Genomic DNA, 18,350 nt, shown 5'->3' with positions numbered 1-18,350 from the left:
GTATTTATAAGGATGGCTCTGGCGATGGGTCTGCCCAGCTTGCTGAGTGCTTGCAGCATATTAACTACTAAATGCAGGCAGGTCTTTCTATTTTGGCTGCCTTCCGTGAGTGATGCGCCAGCGTTATTTTTTAATAAACAAAGCTCCTGTGTGCTGCCTTAAAAATTATACACTCCCTCTTCAACACGACGTAATTTCATGGCTGTTTATAAGCGCCTGCCTTACAAGCTGTTCAGGAATATTTCAATACACCACATCTGTTGTTCAATAGTGATGCTTACGGCAGCAAAAATAGAGTTTATCTTGTTTAACGAAAAACTCATAATCGTTTTTTGCCTATGCACAGATTTTCTCTCCTACCGTGCAACTTTCAGAGACTTGTAGAACTGTGTTTAAACCCTGTATTTTTGCCCACAGCAATGCTTGATTACGAATATCAACGGAGCGATAGCACTTTGGCGATATTATTAAGGGGTTTGTTTAAATGTTTTCAAAAGAGGAGGCCCGGCCTCGAAACCTTTAACGTGTGTCGGACGTGATAGCAAACTCACTCATTTAAACATTCAATGATACGTTCAATGATAAATGTGAGAGAAATTTGCGCAGCACTAAAAACTTTCAACTCATCGATCATTAAACCAAAGCCGATGCTACTAAATGATAAATATGTACAGAAATAAACACAGTATAGAAGTGCGCAACGATAACAAACAAAAATAAAACCGCAAGAGACAATGCTTAGTCACGTTGCACAAAAAATAAAATGATAGGGGTAAACGCTGCGCGGTGATGCCTCAATGATTCAAACGTCGAAAGTGAATGCTACTAGTTCGTGTTAAATGGTGTTGATATAGAATATTGAATATTTTCCTTCGTCGTAAGGTTGGACACATTACAGGCGTTTTTCCCCCTAAAGTGCGCTACTCCGTTTCACTTTTTGTCTGGATGGCTGGCCTCCAACCCCGCCAACTTGTGTTTGCCGCGAGCTGTACCACTGCATTTTATCGTCATGTGCTAGCAGCACAGTCGTTAAGAATGGCGTCATTTTCTGGCGCTGAGGTGTTCGTGAGCGAGGTGACTCAAAGACAAAAATCTTGCTTGTCTATCGACGTGGCGGATGTCATGGTCTTTTTATGTCATGTCGTTGTCATGTCATATCACATAGATCACGTCATATCACATATCGCATCATAGTCATGTTATCGCATAGTCACATCATAGGATATCATGTCATAGACATGATTCGGTTGCCCAGTAAAAGGTCAACCACTAAGACTATGTTCAAACTACCGATGCAAAAGACATATCGTGATCTATGAACGCAAAAAAAAAAACGGCGTGTCACGCCGTTTGGTTGGCTGAGACGTGAAATGACAGTTGCGCAACAGTCTGAACCCGACCTAACTCAATCTTTCAATCAATCTCTAGGTATCACGACCATACATCCGAGTTAGGTCCACCCATAAATGATCTTACGTGTTTCTGCAAAATGTTGTTTTTTTGTGTGAGAACATTGTCAGTATTTTGAAGTAGATAACAATTGGTCTAGAAAACAAAATGTCTGGTTTCTTTAATTGTTTCGCGGGGTATGCTCACGCGCACGCTACACGGGAGGGCACCGCAAAAGTTTTTGCTTGATAATTAGGATGCCTTGACTTTTCTACTCTACCTCAATCAAAATAGGAAAAGATGGTACAAACTGACATAAAAGTTTTACCCTGATTCTGCAAATACGGAAAACGTACACCCTTGTTGCGCAGCAGCAGAAATACTTATTAACGAGAGCGTAACAAAAGAGTACCATTCCTTTGAAAAGAAAGCTGAGAGAAGCGCGAGCGCTCTCGTACATCAAAAGTGCGTCATAAGTGCGTCGAAACCTTTTCTAAAAGTGCGTCCAACCTTCTCAAAAAGTGCGGCCAACCTTCGCTGAAAGTGCGTCCAATCGATCTTCAAGACCCTAATCACAAAGAACGAACCCACGTGACGATTTTTCGCGCACTAAGTAAACGCATCTACGAACGATTTAACTATACCGGTATGTGGTTTATGAGATAAAGGTAAACTATTGCACTCCTCCTTCATGATAGACGCCTGTTTATTGTCTCATTTAGAACCGTTCTCCTTTCGCGACTTTCAAGTAACCGTTATGACACAATGGAAGCCCCGTTTCACGCACGCGCACTGTGTCCCGAGATCTTATCAGAGCTTTCGCGTTCAAGATTGCGGCGCACGTTAAAGATCTACAGGTGGTCAAAATTAATCTGGGTCCCTCCTCTACGGCGCGCCTCATAACGTGTGTAGGTTCTGCGCGTTAAACCCCGCAATCAATCAATCAATCAATCAATCAATCAATCAATCAATCAATCAATCAATCAATCAATCAATCAATCAATCAATCAATCAATCAATCAATCAATCAATCAATCAATCAATCAATCAATCAATCAATCAATCAATCAATCAATCAATCGATCAATCGATCAGAGCTTTTCGGTCACCCAGCCGGTATATGGGGAAATGCATTAGTTTTTTGACAGGACGCCATTGGTCCTACTGAGGAAGCTTTCACTTTGATAACACCTTTTGGTTTTTCCCGTGGCCCAGTGGTCGAAGTTGCGGCGTCAGAATGGCGGGCTTTCTACGGGACGTTCGTCGTGTATGGCTTCATCGCGGGCGCCGTCGTCGACACGCTCGTTGTTGGCCAAGACAGAGGCTGGCGCCACCAGCAGATCGTGGCTATGCTCCCGACGACACTGCTGCTTGCAGGCTACTGGTGGGTGCCTCCCAGCCTGCATTGTTGTACGAACACCACTTTTAAGCACTGTGTTATGAAACGTGGATAGTTAGGGGGAAGGGGAATGGGGGTGTTTGGGCAGGAGATTCAAAGCAGGACGATTTTCACGACATCTGACACAGGCTCAGGCCGTTTAAAAAAGCTTTTCCTTGGGTTAGCTGGCAACCATTGCCGACCGCGTCTTTATTTTGTGCAAGAATGCGCAAAGGTTGTGCAAAAAGTCGCCTTTTTAAAACACATGCTTCGCGGGGAAGTCAAACACATGCCACGTGTCAAAGCCACTTTTCTCGTTGCCAACCCAGTCAAAAATCGCAACAGCAATACCTCAAAAACCTAATAAGAATTCCTGTCATACGACAAAACACTTTGTGGTGACAACAGAAGTCCTGTTGTTACGACAAAGCCATCTGTTGTTACGACACACATTTCTGTCGTAACGACAAAGTAAATTTTCCCAACAACAAACGTTCCTGTAGACACAACAGATGTGCAATTTACGCTACCCTTCGCAACGGGCAATAACATTCGAACTGATGGAACATCGGGATCACGGCAAGACAGGAATTAGGCCCGACGGAACATCAAATTCAGGACAGAAATACGACATACGACAGAACATCAGAATCACGACACGACAAGAATACGACAAGACGATAGGACAACACGCGAAAATACGACAAACTAAAGAAATTTTTCTTGTCTTTTTCGACTGGGTAATATTTAACAAAACTGAGCAAATAAATGTTAGACAACTTCGCAGAATGGTTTACAAGAACTGAGACGTAGACCATGAAATGTGACCTTGGTGCCAAATTTAAGTGTCAAGTAACACGCTGTTTGCGCCAAAAAAACTGCGTGAAGTGGCTCATTTGTTGTCGCAGTTAACACATCACACTTAAACGTTGCATACGAAGCGACCGCACAAATGACGTCACTTGGGGTCGCGACCCCTGGACGCAGTGTGCTCCCAGAGTCGGCGCCCTGGCTGCTCGCACACCTGCGCCGCGCATCGGCCATTGCGCGAACCAACCAGGCCACGCCGTTGTCACTGACGCAAGTGATCAAGAGGCTCAGGGTGGAACCGGTGCAGATGCTTCGCCGCAGGCCGTCCGTGCCCGGAGAAAGCAGCCAGTGCGGTAGCGCCCGCCGGATGCAGGTAACGGGCCGCGAGGGCCACCACTTTAGACACTGGCGCTGCCGTCACTTTCGCGTTGAGAGAGGGCCGACGCAATCTTTAAATAATGCGGGAAATACATTGCGGGGCAAGAATATTATGTCAGATTGATTGTAGGGTTTAACGCGCCGACGCAACGTAGGCGATGAAGCGCGCCGTAGTGGAGGGCTCCGGATTAATTTTGACCACCTGGGGATCTTTAACGTGCGCCGAAATCTCGTGCACACGGGCGTTTTTGCTGTTCGCCTCCATCAGAAAAGCGGCCGCCGCGGCCGGGAATCGAACCCGCGACCTCGTGCTCAGCAGCACAACGCCTTAGCCACTGAGCCGCCGCGGCGGGTAGAATATTATGTCAGCTCGCGATGTTAGCGCCCTTTCAAGTTGCGTCGTGTAAATATTTTTTTTTCTCTTAAAGGGGCCATGCAGACAAAACACGTTTTGTTCATTCGAAAGATTGCATCGTTAGGATCATACTGACACCACCTTTAACGGAAACTTCGCTCAAATAAGATACTACATAATTAGGAAATAAGGAAATGGCCGTGCGACTCACTAGCCCGTTTACCGCAGTAGAACATATGACGTCATATGCACAGCCATGCGATTGGCTTAAGGCCGGCAAAAACAAACACAAATTAGGTAGGGCTTATAAGCTAGCAGAACGAGCTATTTTCGCATAAGTGTAATGCATATTCATTTTATAGCATTAAGAATGGTGGGGGAAACAATGGAAGTTGCGAGTACACGTAAACATAGAAGTACCAGTGCTTAACGTTGTTGGTTCTGCGCGCACTATGCTCGTTACAGCGGCACATCTTTGGGGTGTTCTCACACGACATAGGCCGATTGGCGTAAGCGACATTGTCTTGCGTGACCGTGTTTGTCGAGCCTACCCCATGTTTCGCGAAACGATTACTAGCTACCGTAACAAAAACAAGCCAGGTGCAAATACGGTCAGAAACAAAGAAAGGCAGACAGCGGCCCTGCGCAGTATGGTGTTGCCATCTAGGAGGACAAACGGGAAAAAGTTGTTCCGTAGTACGCTGCACAGTAAACAGCGCACTAACGTTCACTTGAAGATCCTTGTTACGTCATCCCAGACATAACTAACCGCACGATTTGGCGGAAGGATCAAAACTTCAACGTAGAATAATTTCTAAATGAATGAAGCATCGTTTGCTCCCGGACAGACGGTTAAACACCAAATATTTTGAGTAACACAAACTTTTATTTTGCCTGCATGGCCCTTTTAAGTATGTCGTTAACTTTGAAGATCGTCTTAGGACGCCTTGGGACATTGATGCAGGCCTTCGCTTCCATAGAAGGCGACCTTAGCTCTTCTTCGTTCTTGAAAAGACTACCGGCTTGAACGCTTTTGTTGCGTGTCAAAAGCACTACGACTGAACACGCATCTCGACTCCTACTTCTCCTTTTTGAACTGCCCCCTGTTTTACCCTCCCCATCCCGTTGCCCCAGTGCAGGGTAGCAAACCGGGCTGTAAACGCCTGGCTAACCTCCACGCTTTCCCTTTCGCTCTCTCCTCATCCTTAAACGAGCGCTGAAGTCAAAATACATTCAGGTTAGTTCATTTTGAAGGAGCTAGCCAATCATTATTCACACGGTTCCACGTCACCCACAAGAGACGTTTTTTTTTCATGAAAGAAAGGAAGACATACAAAAAAAAAACTCAAATTTCGCGCTACTGTGACGAAATATAAACAGGAGTGACGCAGTAGAAACCAGTTCTAAAAACATAGTTATCAGTGTGTTAACTGCACATTATAATTCTACTGATATGATAAAACCTAACTAGGGGCGCCAATATTGCCCAGTCGTGTTTCTTAGTGGGTGCTTTAAAAGCCAACTGCACCCAAATTTCACCTCGGCCAAAATTTGAACGTAAAATACGTATCACCAAACTAACTGGGACCAGACTGGTAGCCCCGTGAAACGCGTTGTTAATTAGTTGGAAGCGTTTAAAATAGCTCCGTCGCAGGCGACGCTGCACCTACCAGCGGATCGCGCAAACAGCCATAAAGCGTAAGTGACATCGCGGTTGGCCGGGTGCTTTTTCCTCCGGCCAGCCCGGAGAATCGGTCGAGCTCCGCTGGGCACGCTTCTCCTAGGGCTGCGGCGAAGGCGAAGCGTTGCGCGCAGGGTTGCTCTGGTCGGCCAGCCGCTTGCAGCCGCTCGGTCACCGGTTGGGCCAGCTGCAACGTCACTTCAACCTGGCCGTAAGGGCCGCGCTCTCGTCAATTTCGCCTTCAAAATCGCCGATTTTAAATGCAGACAGAGCATTTCTTTAACTCACGATGTTATGCGTCCGTAACTCGGCGTCCGCATCACGGCATGCGCCCTCTCCCCCACTCCTCCTCGCCCTCAACACGCTTGCAACAACAGGTGCAGCGCGCGCTCCGGCGTTGCAAGCACCGTAGCAACAGCAGGTGCGGGTGCGTCGTGGCGTGACGGTGGCGTGATAGCGCGCTCTCTCTCCGCCTCCTCTCCCTCTACTGCGTTCGTTGGGAATATAAACCCGGGTGTCGGCGAGTCAGCCGACTAACACTTGACGTTACCTAATACTCGTCTCGTTCTCTCTCTCCCCAATCATACCAACAACAACAACAACCCTACCACCACCATTACAACACCCATCGCCACCGCCACGCGCGTAACGCCGCTAATGCTCTATTGGCGATGAGATCTTTGAGTGGCGCCCCCTGTCTCTGACGTCGGCTTAGGGATTCGCGCCGCTGTCGTCTGCTACCCTCCGCTTCTGAGGGGCAACAGTGCCTGTGCTAGAAATCGCCCGCTTCGTTGCTGTAGTGCGTTAAAAAGCGTATTTATTGCGACTCAGTTATTTTGCTAGCTTCTGACGCATCTGAATAATTTGAAGCTGTATCCCCCACAAGTTTGCAACACACGAAGAGATAGAGAACAACTTTCTTCAGAGTATCGGTCAAAAGATCGTGTGTAACTCGTCCTTTCTTGCTTGTTTGCGAGGATCAGGGATCAGAGCTTCTCGATAAGTATTCAAAATGCGTAGGCTTCCCCAACGTTTATAGAACCAAGGTCAGTTTTAAAACTCTCCGCCTCCGCCATATCAGCAATACGGCTCCCGAGCGACCCACAGCGCTAGGTGGCGTCGCCGTCGCAACCGGCTCCCTTCAGCCGCTGGGGAAGCACGAGCGAAAGCAGCGCGGGCCGCATCTGTACTGCCGTTGCGAGCGTAATCGCGAAATATGCCGACCACCGTGTTTATAACCTTTTATTTACGCTTGTAAGTGGTAAGTCTAGCCACATGTCACCGGAGCTACGGCGCTCAATCGGCGACAACCATTGCGCAGCAGCCGCTTGCATTTCAAAGGCCGCGCGGCTTCCGCGTTCGTTTAGAGCATCGTCTGCCATTTCACATTACATATATAATTTACGTTTCTTGTTGACGCGGCTGCATATTCTAACCCTCTAGGCAGGGAATGTGGCTGGTGCATTATGCAGAGACATTGTTGAGGGCTGGCAAACATTGTTATTATTTTGTTAAAAAATTTAAGCTTTATCGGTTGAATAAAAGAACCAAAAAGTGGATATTTTTTTTAGTTTCAAGGTAAGGAGATATTTTCACGGGATATCCCTCTTGGCAAAAAGAATAGGCTTTCAAGTATCAGCTTCGCGTAGTGATGGGGCCGAGAAGGGAATCAAGACGAAGACGACGATCGCAGTGCGCCCGGCACAAACCGTATCTCTGTGTCTCCGCTGCAGTGCCTAGTAACTCTGTAAATAGTGCAGATACCGCTATTATAATCTCGTCTACTTCGTGTCATTCCTGCGTGCCGGTAAATGAGATTATAGTAACTGTATTTACGCTATTGACAGAGCTTCTAGGCACTGCAGCGGAGACAGCAGCTGACCAAAATTGTTACTTCTTCCCCGATTGAAACACTTTTAAACGAAAAGAAGCTATCCCTCTAATTTCTGAACAACAGCAAAAAAAAAAAAAAAACAAAACATAACTTCTATTGTAATCTCTGCCAACATTCTTTCGCCAGCTCGCCAATGGAAAACGAACTCCTTCCATGTCTCTCAACGAAGGTTTACTGCTCGCTGCCACCACGTCTAAATTTGCAGCACTTTCTTCGGCTGCACCGTTAGCGCTTGTTTTGGTTTTCTGTGCGGACGAGGTCTGTGCAACAATCTGCATGTTTCGGCGTGGAAATTTCTTTCTATTTGCCGGCGGTTTGGATAGGTAAGGAAGCAGGTTTGGAAATATTTTCGGGACGGCTCCTTCGACGAGGCTCCACTTTCCTCAGTCAGTTTCTACTTTTTCACTGTTAATGAAGTGGGTATAGCTCTTTGCTATGTCCTCAGGGTAAAAATTCACGCCACACGCGCGATTTGGCTGAGAGGTTTCGGTCGAGACACGCATTGGCACGGTACCATATATCTACACGAAGGCCGAAGTAACTTGAAGTGCGAGAAAAGCGCCTTGCCTTTGAGTTTGGTTTCCCCTGTAACCACCCGTGCAACCGGGAACACAACACGCCGGCATAGTGCTCGCCTAACCATCTACAACCGGAGTGCGCACGCACGCGCGGAGACGCTAGCCGCACATCGGCAGGTGCATCCCTCAGAACGTGCTGACCTCAGCCACCCGGTGCTCCGCGCGGGAGCCGGGTGCGACTGCAGCGCCATCAATGCGGCTTGGTGCGGCGGCGCCGGGAAACACTTCGAAGTTTTACAACTGACCTTGGTTCTATAAACGTTGGGCTTCCCTGCAGTATTTTTGAGATGCTCCTATGAAGACTCAACAGTCTAATACTACGTACCAAGCAGCGGCCTCTACGCGCTCATCGCACAGCAGGAAATAAAGCGGCTTTCTTCTGTTTCTTTCGTTGTTGTCTTGTATCGGATTAATGTTTCTTGCTTTTTTTTTCTGCCCAACGCATTAATTTTTCTGCGCCGTCGCCACTTCTTATTAGGAGGTTTCGGGATGTTTGGGAGCCTCACAAAGGTCGTGTGGATATTTCCTTCATTTTGTATGGCATACATTCTCTTCTTCACAAATTGGCTTTCATTACGGCTGCGTGCAAGAAGGTGCATATCCGCAGCGTGCTTTGTTTATTCACATGCAAATACAATGAGAAGGTTTGTGCTACGCCACCGCGATCGCGCCCTAAACAACGTGGTCCACAGTACTCGAAGGCGGCTTTTGTGCTCCGAATTGCTATCGTAATTATATCGTTATCATAACGAACTGACTCTCAATTCGAACAATGATGACATGATTACGGTGTTGAAGGCATGATATACTCGCTAACTAACGTCATAAATAGTATACCTGCATATATTACAAGACTCGAAACCGAAGAAGAATTCCAAGTAGCTCTTTATTGCTTTTCAACCCTTCCAGGCGCGAAGAACAAATCCTATTCTACTCGGGATTGCGTTCTATGATTTGAAGAAAATTACTTTTACTCTCTTGTCCTGGACTGAGGACCAGGCCCACTAACCAGATCGATTTAATTGTTAAACAAAGTTTTCCCTCCTCCCTTTACTCCTCCTCATCATCTTGAGTGCAGTTTTCCTATAACGCATATCCGAATATCGGGAAGATATGGCAGAGCAAAATGTTCCAAAATATCCCTCCAGGTCTTAACAAACATATATGTTTTACTATAAATTTAACGAAGACGTGACTCGTTTTGCTCAATAAACCTCCATACTGGTTAGATGCGTGGTATAGAATCAGCGCGCTCGTATATACACACTGGGTTATTTGGAACTCAACATACAGGTTTTGCAGTCTATAGTGCATGTCGGCAAACTTTCATGCCTTGACAACGTAAAGCGATGTGACAAAACGCGTTCGAGCGTTCGGCAAGGTTGCAAAACCTGTTTTACCTTACATATAATTACCGGGAATCGTGATGCCTTCTACCAAAGCCGACAGCCCTGAAGGCCTAGAATTTGTTTTGGTCTTCCATTTTCGCTGTTGTCGGTTATTAGCAGCTGACTGTTCCTTTTGTTCGAATGCTTACATGAGAAGCTGACGCCTAGCTCCAACTCTTCGCGCTCCGCACAGGACCGGCTTCGCAAGGAATGGGGTGGCGCTGGCAATGTTTCTCCCGTAGCGGTATCCAAAACTATGCTTTAATTGACACCATGAGCTAGTGTATGCAATTTTAAGCCTATTGTTATCATAAAAAGTTGCCCACACGCCAATTCTGGTGCGGACAAGCATCAGACGTTGACCGAGCGCAAAGAAACAGCAGGGAGAGCGATCCTGAGTGAAGCAGACGACAAATGCGAGAATCCCTAAGCTGACGTCACGGAGGCGCGCTTCGCAGCGCCGCCTGTGTTCGCGCTCACCGCCAATATTTACTCGTGCCCCTCCCGCGGGGGCATGTCGGGGTCCCTTTTTTTGATGGTCCTTTGCTCTGTTGATACGCGTATTTCAGCTGTCATATTTTGCACCTTGCAGTCTTTTTAGGCATACTATACGAAAATAAGGTTTCCAAGAGATAAAAAACTTGAGTGCAGTTGGCTTTTAATTGGTGGCTGCCGGGAAGTGTTTAGGGGATCGTCATATTCTATTATTTGTTTGAAATTAGCGACAAATTGGTATTGTTATCGGGACAAAGCCGTCTTTTTAATGATCTATACTTGCATTTTGTTTTCATGGCCCGTTTAAATGTGCGTACTTTTCCAGGAGCCAGGGATTGCCGAGAAGTCGCTGTGGGAGCTCCTTGTGATATTAACCACCCAGTACCATGCGTACAACTTTGCACTCGGCTCTGGTTGGTAAGTGTTAACTTCACACTGCTTCGTTGTGTGATGAAAAAAGCTAATAGCCCTTTCTTCGGCGTACTTCGGGATCGTGTCTGTTGGACTGAAGCTCGTTAACATCGATTTGGTAAATGTGGGCTTTATATTGAAAAAACTAACTATTTGATGCAAGCCTACACTTCAATGACACGTCTCTGATAATGCATGCGTGCCGCATTCGATGCAACCGTCATTCACGACGAAATAATCAGTGAGTCCGTAACCTACGTGACGCCGACCATGTTACCCTATATGACTGCTATCGCTATGCCTGTATGTCTCCAATCAACATGCCCTTATTTGTGGCTCCGGAGCCAAGATGACAGTGAACGCGCGTCCGTAACCGACGCAGTATTATTTGCGGGTCTGGAACTGACGATCTTCGTCCGGTTATGACTCACCCGTTCATGCCAATTTTCACTGACGGAGGCTGCGGCGTGGAGCAGTTCTACCGATTCAAATTCGGTGGCTTATAGCTGTGTAACGTGTTGCGTGCCAAAGGATGACACTATAAAAGTATTCGAAGCCCAGGACAAAACTATGGGGAGTGCTTCAGGGTAAGGGGGTCACAACTAAAACATAGCGGCAGTGCATTTGAGAAAACATGTACAGAAATTCTGAGAATTGAGTGCCTTCTTGCGTAGGTGAGTTCTCATTACTTTAAGTTTAAGTTTTCCTGCGATTCTCTCTTTTTTTTTACAATATTGTAACGGTTAATTGTGTTAACTTTTTTTCGGAAATGGAGGGAGTTACATGGTAGCTCGGCAAATAATGCTTAGGCATCAATATTTTACTGCCACAAATGTGCTGTGGTAAAAGTAAGCCTAATTCTCTTGCTTACAACGCAATTTGCGGTGCTGCAAAACAAACGCGAACATAATAATAAAGGCGACGAGCACTTATAGGCTCCGACGGTTCCTCTTCGTGAAGCTAGTTGCTGGATTGCGAAGGCCACGTGAAGTCGCGCAAGGCTGTTCAGAGTTCTTGAAAGTCATTCAAAATGGTCACCAGGGGCCGAATTCTTTAAATACGCGCAAAAACATGGCCACTCCTTCGAAATGACGTCGTACTGGCGTGAGGAGTTGGCGCGCTTCCCTTAGTTTGGGAGCCCTCGACAGGCGAAAAATAACGTAAAATAATTAAAAAGAACCCAATGGACGATGGCCGAGAAACACAGTAGACTGTACGAGCGCTCAGTACCAACTAGTTTATTTCGAAACCCTTCTCACCATGTTAACGTCAGTGCATCAGAGGCGAAGAGCAAGCCACCTGCACTGCTACTGATTACGGCATAATAGGCCTTTCAACCTTTTTTTAACACGAAAGTGTCGTATTCTCGGATACACAAATATTTGAGTGACACGAAGCAAGCGGCCTGTAAAGGATGCACTCCTGCACATAGGGTGCTCTTGCGGGGAAGCAACCTTTAGAACGAAAGAGTACGTTATACGTAGGGTTGTTCGTTTTATGCCGGGATACACCAAGATTCACTGACGTCATATGCGTCACGAAAATGACGCCAGTACACCTTTGCCGAAGTGACCCGCCAGCAGGACGTCGCTCGCCAAGCACACCCTCAAGACAGCCACCGACCTGCAAATTATGCTCAGCTGCAGATTTCACTGCACATTTAGCTTTCGTATTTTACCGATTCCTATGACAGATAAATCAACCATAATTTTTCAACCAACTCTTCCAACAAAACATTGTATTCAGAAAAATAACAGTATATACTCAGACGTGCCGCTTGTGAGCAAGACTTTCAGCTGGAAGTCAAGTACCGTGTGAGTGATTCGGTCACATTTTGCCTTCGCAGCCGTTCCGTGACGGCGCTCACGGCGTGTGCTTTTTGGTGTGTTGTACGCAGGTTCGCGTGCTCCATCGCATACTACAGCATCGCGCTCGACACCCGCGCCGTGTCCAACCTGGTGCTGCTTGCGGTTGCGGCGATCGTGCCCGTGGTGACGTACGGACTCATCGTGCGGCTCGGCCGCAAAGACGTGCTCGTCGTGTTCCTCCGCTCCACGAGCATCAGCTGCATGATCGTCGCTTTCCTGCCCAAAGGTTCACCCCTTTCTTGGCGCCGTGGTGACACCTCTTACAGCGCTACGGTTTCATCGGCTTTCGAGGCACCGTCCCACGGGCGCGCAATAGCGACGTATTTGCGCATCAACGTAGGCGCGCGTACAAGTGTACGCGCGGCTGCGCACTACTACATCGGCATGAACGAGAAACTCCATAGCAGCGGCCGTTACAGCGCCGGCCGCTGCACTGCCTAAGCCTAACGCCGCTCGACCCACTTCAACCGCAGCTTGCCTTTACGATTTCTTACCCTTAGATTGCATCGGAACGCAGGACGATATAAGCATGACTTGTTTTAAGAGCAGAGCTGTTTAAACTTAAAGTTCCGCCGTATAGCCGTACGAGAAAAAAAAATACAAAGAAAAACGACCGAACGCACGTGAGCGTGCCCCTCGTGAGGAGCCCCTGCCGTTTGACAGGCTTGTGCGTGGCCTTGCGCCACGCGAGGAGCTCGCAAAAATACAAAGAAAATACCGAGCGAACATATGCCTCGTCAGGAGCACCCAGTCTCGGTCAGCTCGACCCTCGAGAACCATCTGCCGAGCGTTCGTGGCGTGATCGCACGCATGCTGTTCTCCTAGCCGGTTCACTTAAGCGTTCGCGCCTGAAGCGGGGAGCAGAGACGCCGAGTTCGCGCTACAGACGCCGAGTTCGCGAAGCCGATTGCCGCAGGTACTAGCACGTGTTAACTTTGGGAGAGGTGTGAAATGCTGCGGACAAAACGATCCGGACCTGCCAGTCACGGAGAACTGTCTGCGGCGAGTTCGGAAATGCTTGTGATGTGAAACAGCCGGGTCTCCAACGCAGGAAGAGGGGCCGCCAGCTCTGCTGTTGCTCCAGCCTTGCACCACTAGTGCAAGCTGCGCCATCTTTTATTTTTATATGGCAACCCATTTTCAACCTGACAATATACGCGTAGGGGAAACGTCATGGTCCCGTCCTCCCTACCGACTCCTTGGGCCGGCTTGCGGTTGACTTGGACGAGCGGGCGGAATCGGTTTCAGCGTGCGGTGCGCGCAGGTGCAGTGCGCGGATGTCCGGTTCGTACAGACTTCGGTGCAACAGGCGCGTATCAATGCATTCGCTGTACGCCGACGTACGCCCATCTGCACGCGCTTTCGCCGAACATCGTCGATGCACAAGTAGGCCGTTATTGCGCGCACATATGTGGTGGGCGTTTACAGTCGAACCTCCATTTTACCAAGCCTGAGCGCACGAACTTTCGGATTGAACTAACCAATTCAGATTGCCCTATTGCCCGCAGGCTAATGCTTTCTTGATTGGGGTAATCGGTGGTTTCGTTACATCCAGGCTCAGCCGTACATAAACGAAAGAGGATGCGAATGCTTCGACGTTTGTCAACATCGATATTGGTCTATATTTGTCTAATGATTCTATATCAATGCTTGATTGATTGATTGATTGATTGAGTGATTGATTGATTGATTGATTGATTGATTGATTGATTGATTGATTGATTGATTGATTGATTGATTGATTGATTGATTGATTGATTGATTGATTGATTGATTGATTGATTGATTGATTGTAGGGTTTACGCGCGGACGCAACGCGGGCGGTGAGGCGCGCCGTAGTGGAGGACTCCAGATTAATTTTGACTCCCTGGGGATCTTTTACGCGCGCCGAAATCTCGTACACACGGGCGTTTTTGCTTTTCGCCTCCATCAGAAAAGCTGCCGCCGCAGCGGGGAATCGAACCCGCGCACTCGTGCTCAGCAACACAATGCCTTAGCCACCGAGCGACCGCCACGGGTAATATCGATGCTTCGATAAATACATAACTAATAGCGAGTTAGAAAAGGAAAAGCAAAAGAGGACTGGCGGGGACATTTATCTCAATAATGAATAGCTGTAACGCCACCGATTCGGGCAATAGATCAGTTGGGGAAGAATGTGTGCGTTTTGTCTTTTTGTTGTGGTTTGCGGCACCTGGCTTTGAAAGGATTTATCGCGACGAAAATAGACCTAAACTTCACACTTGCTATTTATCTTTGAGCTTTGTGTGATGCAGAGAACGCAGTGCCCAACAACCAGCTTTTTTTTTCTTGGGAATTAAGGCTGCATCATTTTCATTATTGATGAATGTCGGTCAGAGCGTACAGTCAGCCCTGTTTGAGACCCCGTGGCTGCGTAGTGCGAGACAGAAGGCAATTCAGTAATCGAAGAAACAGAATTATTGACCAAATAGTAGAATTTTACTTGAAACAATAAATTTCACTCCCGTTTTGGTTGGCCGTAACAGCAATCTTAAACAACCTGGAATTGTGCATTTTTTTTTTCGCAGACAGCTCAAGCGAGCGCTCCGTGGCGTTAGTGTTGGCGTGGCTGTTCGTGAACGGCTCCTACACGGTGCTGTTCCTTTACTCCACCGAGCTCTACCCTACTGTCATCAGGGCCCTGGGCGTCAACCTAGGGGCGGCTTTGGGCCAAATCGGCACGATAATTGCGCCTATCATGTACCGTCACGAGGTAGGTGAGAAGTAAGCAAGAACGCCCAATTGCGCTTGTGTCAGAACAAGTGTTAGGAATGTGGAATATTTAAAACCCTGTGACTTCATAGCAGCAAAAAATGCACAATAAAAATTTAGTACTGTGTTAGTGCCCATGACAAAATCGTACAAAAAAATCACGTAGTCCGCTTGTCCTGAAAAATTTGAATTATCAGCTCTCTCAATCCGTTCTGTACTGATGATCTAATATACGCAGCGTCCCGAACGTTTGGTTACAAATGCTCGGTACTGGGTTGGTGCCTTGGTATAAATAATTAAACCCAGTTCCACCCAGTGTGAAATCGCCGAAACAGCGGAGTGGATTCCACTTAAAAATGCATGGGGACCAAGCAAACCAACAGAAATCGTCTGTTGTAACCAGAGGTTCGTTGTTGCCGGATCCGCTGTAACCAGCGTAGATTGTACAACCGACGTTTGGAAATAGATATTTGGTCTGCAGGCGGTTTTCCTGTTGTTTGTTTCATTCTCGCGGCAACAAAATTCCCGCAACAGCGAATGTTTTGGCTTTCCCCGCCGGTTTTATTACTGCGGGGTTCGACTGTAACACAATTGTTTCACAATGACGGGGCCACTTAATCATACTAGTTAATATAAAGTTGCTGAAAACATTTGTGCATGAAATCCCGTTGGCATAAATATGTCTGCTGCTTGCTTCATCTTTGTCATTTCTAACGCGTGTTCTATCTTTCTGCTGTAGACTATATTTTTGAAACTTCTATTGCCACTTGGTTCGATTTGGAAGAATAAAAACACCTCAACATGGCTCACATAGGTGCAAAAAAATGATACAGCTTAGCTCAGCTAACATTGGATATGCAAAGGAAAAGCTTGACTTAGTCTGGTTGAGTCTTGCTTTCGCTTGGTTAACTTTTGATTTAGCTGTATTGCCGACCACGTGTCAAAGCCGTTCGGTTCCGTGCAACGTTCACATAAGGAGGCCAGGCGAACGCGGCATTCATTCATGGCGAACGCACCGTTCCTTTTCGCCGGGCGTGAGACGAGTCACGTTGCCCGAAACGACCCAGCGCCGCATGCATGGGAGGCTGCGTGCGTGGTTGGCTGCCTCGGCCGCAGCGGCGGTGGCGACCACTGTCGGCGACCGCAGGCGCCAACAGCGGACCCGGCGAATCACGCGATGCGCTTCGAGGGGTGTGTCTCTGGGGGTGTGTCCCGTCAAAAGGTGACCTTGCGCACCCTCCGCAAAATCGCTGGATGAAAGTAGTAAAGCTTTGATATAAAAAGACAAGCGCTGCTAGGCAACTGACGGGTGCTATGCCGTGGGCCAGTCATAGCGAAAAGTGGCCTTTCTGCTCAATCTGCGTTCCCGATCCCAGTCTGAGTAGGCTTGCATCTCGAAGCAACAAAATAAAAATCAAAGTATTAAACAAGTGGCTTTGAAATGTGATTGTTATCGTGATTTTAAACCTTTAGCATACGTATTTTGACGCAGTTTGGGGTGGGAACTGAACACTAGACAAAACAAGCGCATTGAAAGTTTAAATCGAAATGCGGCCCCCTTCAATGGGAATATAGTAACGTGGCCTACCTTTGTTCAACTAACACAGATAACTTTAAACGGACAGGATTAAAGGCCCATTTGTATTGTTCCTGAAGCAGTTCGAGCCAGTTACCGGCTAAGCCGCTGTATACTGACGTACGCTTTCGAAGAATGCTCTACAGCATATGCAATCGTATTGTGGTGAAGCTAGAATAACGAAGCAACAAGCGAAAAGTTTGGATGAACCCGTAGCAGACAACTCGTGAACCTGGAATATTTCACCATTTTAATGCGTAGCATTCTTTGCCGAGTACCCCCACAGCCAGGACCGCGTAACGCCCTGTATTTCCACAAAAATGCAGATATCGCGGAAGTTCCACCCGTAATCGCTATAATGGCGTAAATGGAGATAACTGGCCGCACGAAATTTTGAAAAACTAAAAAATAACAAAAATATGAAAATACGGAAAACGGCGAAATGTGTAACGCCCTGCATTTCCACAATAATGCAGATTTCGCGAAAGCTCCATGTGTAATCGGTATAATAATGTAAATGGAGATAATTGACCGAACGAAATTCTGAAAAAGTACAAAATAACTAAAATATAAAAATACGAGAAATGGCGAAGCGTGTAACACCCTGCATTTCCACAATAATGCAGAGTACGGAAAAGTTCCAAATGTACCCGTTGTAGTAACGTAAATAGAGATAATTGGTCGGACAAAATTTTGAAAAACTAAAAAATAAGAAAAATATAAAGTAATTACAAACGTATACCGCATGACATTTCCACAATAATGCAGATTTCGCGAAAGTTCCGGGTGTAATCGTTGTAGTAGCGTAAATGGACATCATTGGTGGAGCAAAATTTTGAAAAAATAAATAATTAATAAAAATATTTAAAAAAATACGGAAAATGGCGAACCGTGTAACACCCTGCACTTCCACAATAATGAAGATTTAGCAAATTTTTCACCTGAAATCGTTATAATAGCAATAATAGCGTCATTGGAGATAATTGGTCAGACAGGGTTTAGAAAAAAACAAAAATTTGGATGGAGAAAACTCACACTCAAGACAGGGGCATAAGAATGCTACGGATTAGTAGATAATTCTCTGAATTTCTGCAAAATGTTTTGAGCCAGAAAATCTAACTCTGGTTCAGAACTTTGTTTTCACTAATACTGCCGATTCCTTTGAAATGATTGATTCATAACAAAGCATTAGAATTTTTATCTATTGTTTTCATGGTTTGAGCATTACAGGGTAAAACAGCTCCGCTGTTAATGGCTCAGGGTAAGCCCTATAGATGTACCTTTTTCTCGGCATCTACTCAAGGTATCTACATTAGCATAAATCATTTTCTTTTAAATTGTAGGCTTTTTCAACTGTGTCAGAATAATTAAAATGAGATTAAAATTGTTCTTTTGTGAATTTTTTCCGTTAGTACT

The 18,350-nt window shown here is 46.6% G+C and overlaps 1 protein-coding gene across 1 annotated transcript in view; it reads left to right on the top strand.

Annotated features, from left to right (window-relative positions):
* The window catches only part of LOC144146245 (uncharacterized), a 57,903-nt gene that overhangs the window by 4,908 nt on the left and 34,645 nt on the right, over positions 1–18,350 (top strand). Inside the window, exons 4-8 of the mRNA XM_077678209.1 lie at positions 2,605–2,773; positions 3,755–3,950; positions 10,672–10,763; positions 12,655–12,851; positions 15,175–15,359. Of these exons, the coding sequence (XP_077534335.1) occupies positions 2,605–2,773; positions 3,755–3,950; positions 10,672–10,763; positions 12,655–12,851; positions 15,175–15,359 (839 nt within the window). The remainder of the gene's footprint in view (positions 1–2,604; positions 2,774–3,754; positions 3,951–10,671; positions 10,764–12,654; positions 12,852–15,174; positions 15,360–18,350) is intronic.

The sequence above is a fragment of the Haemaphysalis longicornis genome, unplaced genomic scaffold (assembly GCF_048455015.1).
Source record: "Haemaphysalis longicornis isolate Haplotype H1 unplaced genomic scaffold, Haemaphysalis longicornis Haplotype H1 scaffold_7, whole genome shotgun sequence".
In the NCBI taxonomy this organism is placed as follows: domain Eukaryota; kingdom Metazoa; phylum Arthropoda; class Arachnida; order Ixodida; family Ixodidae; genus Haemaphysalis; species Haemaphysalis longicornis.
This window is presented reverse-complemented; position numbering and strand designations above follow the sequence as displayed.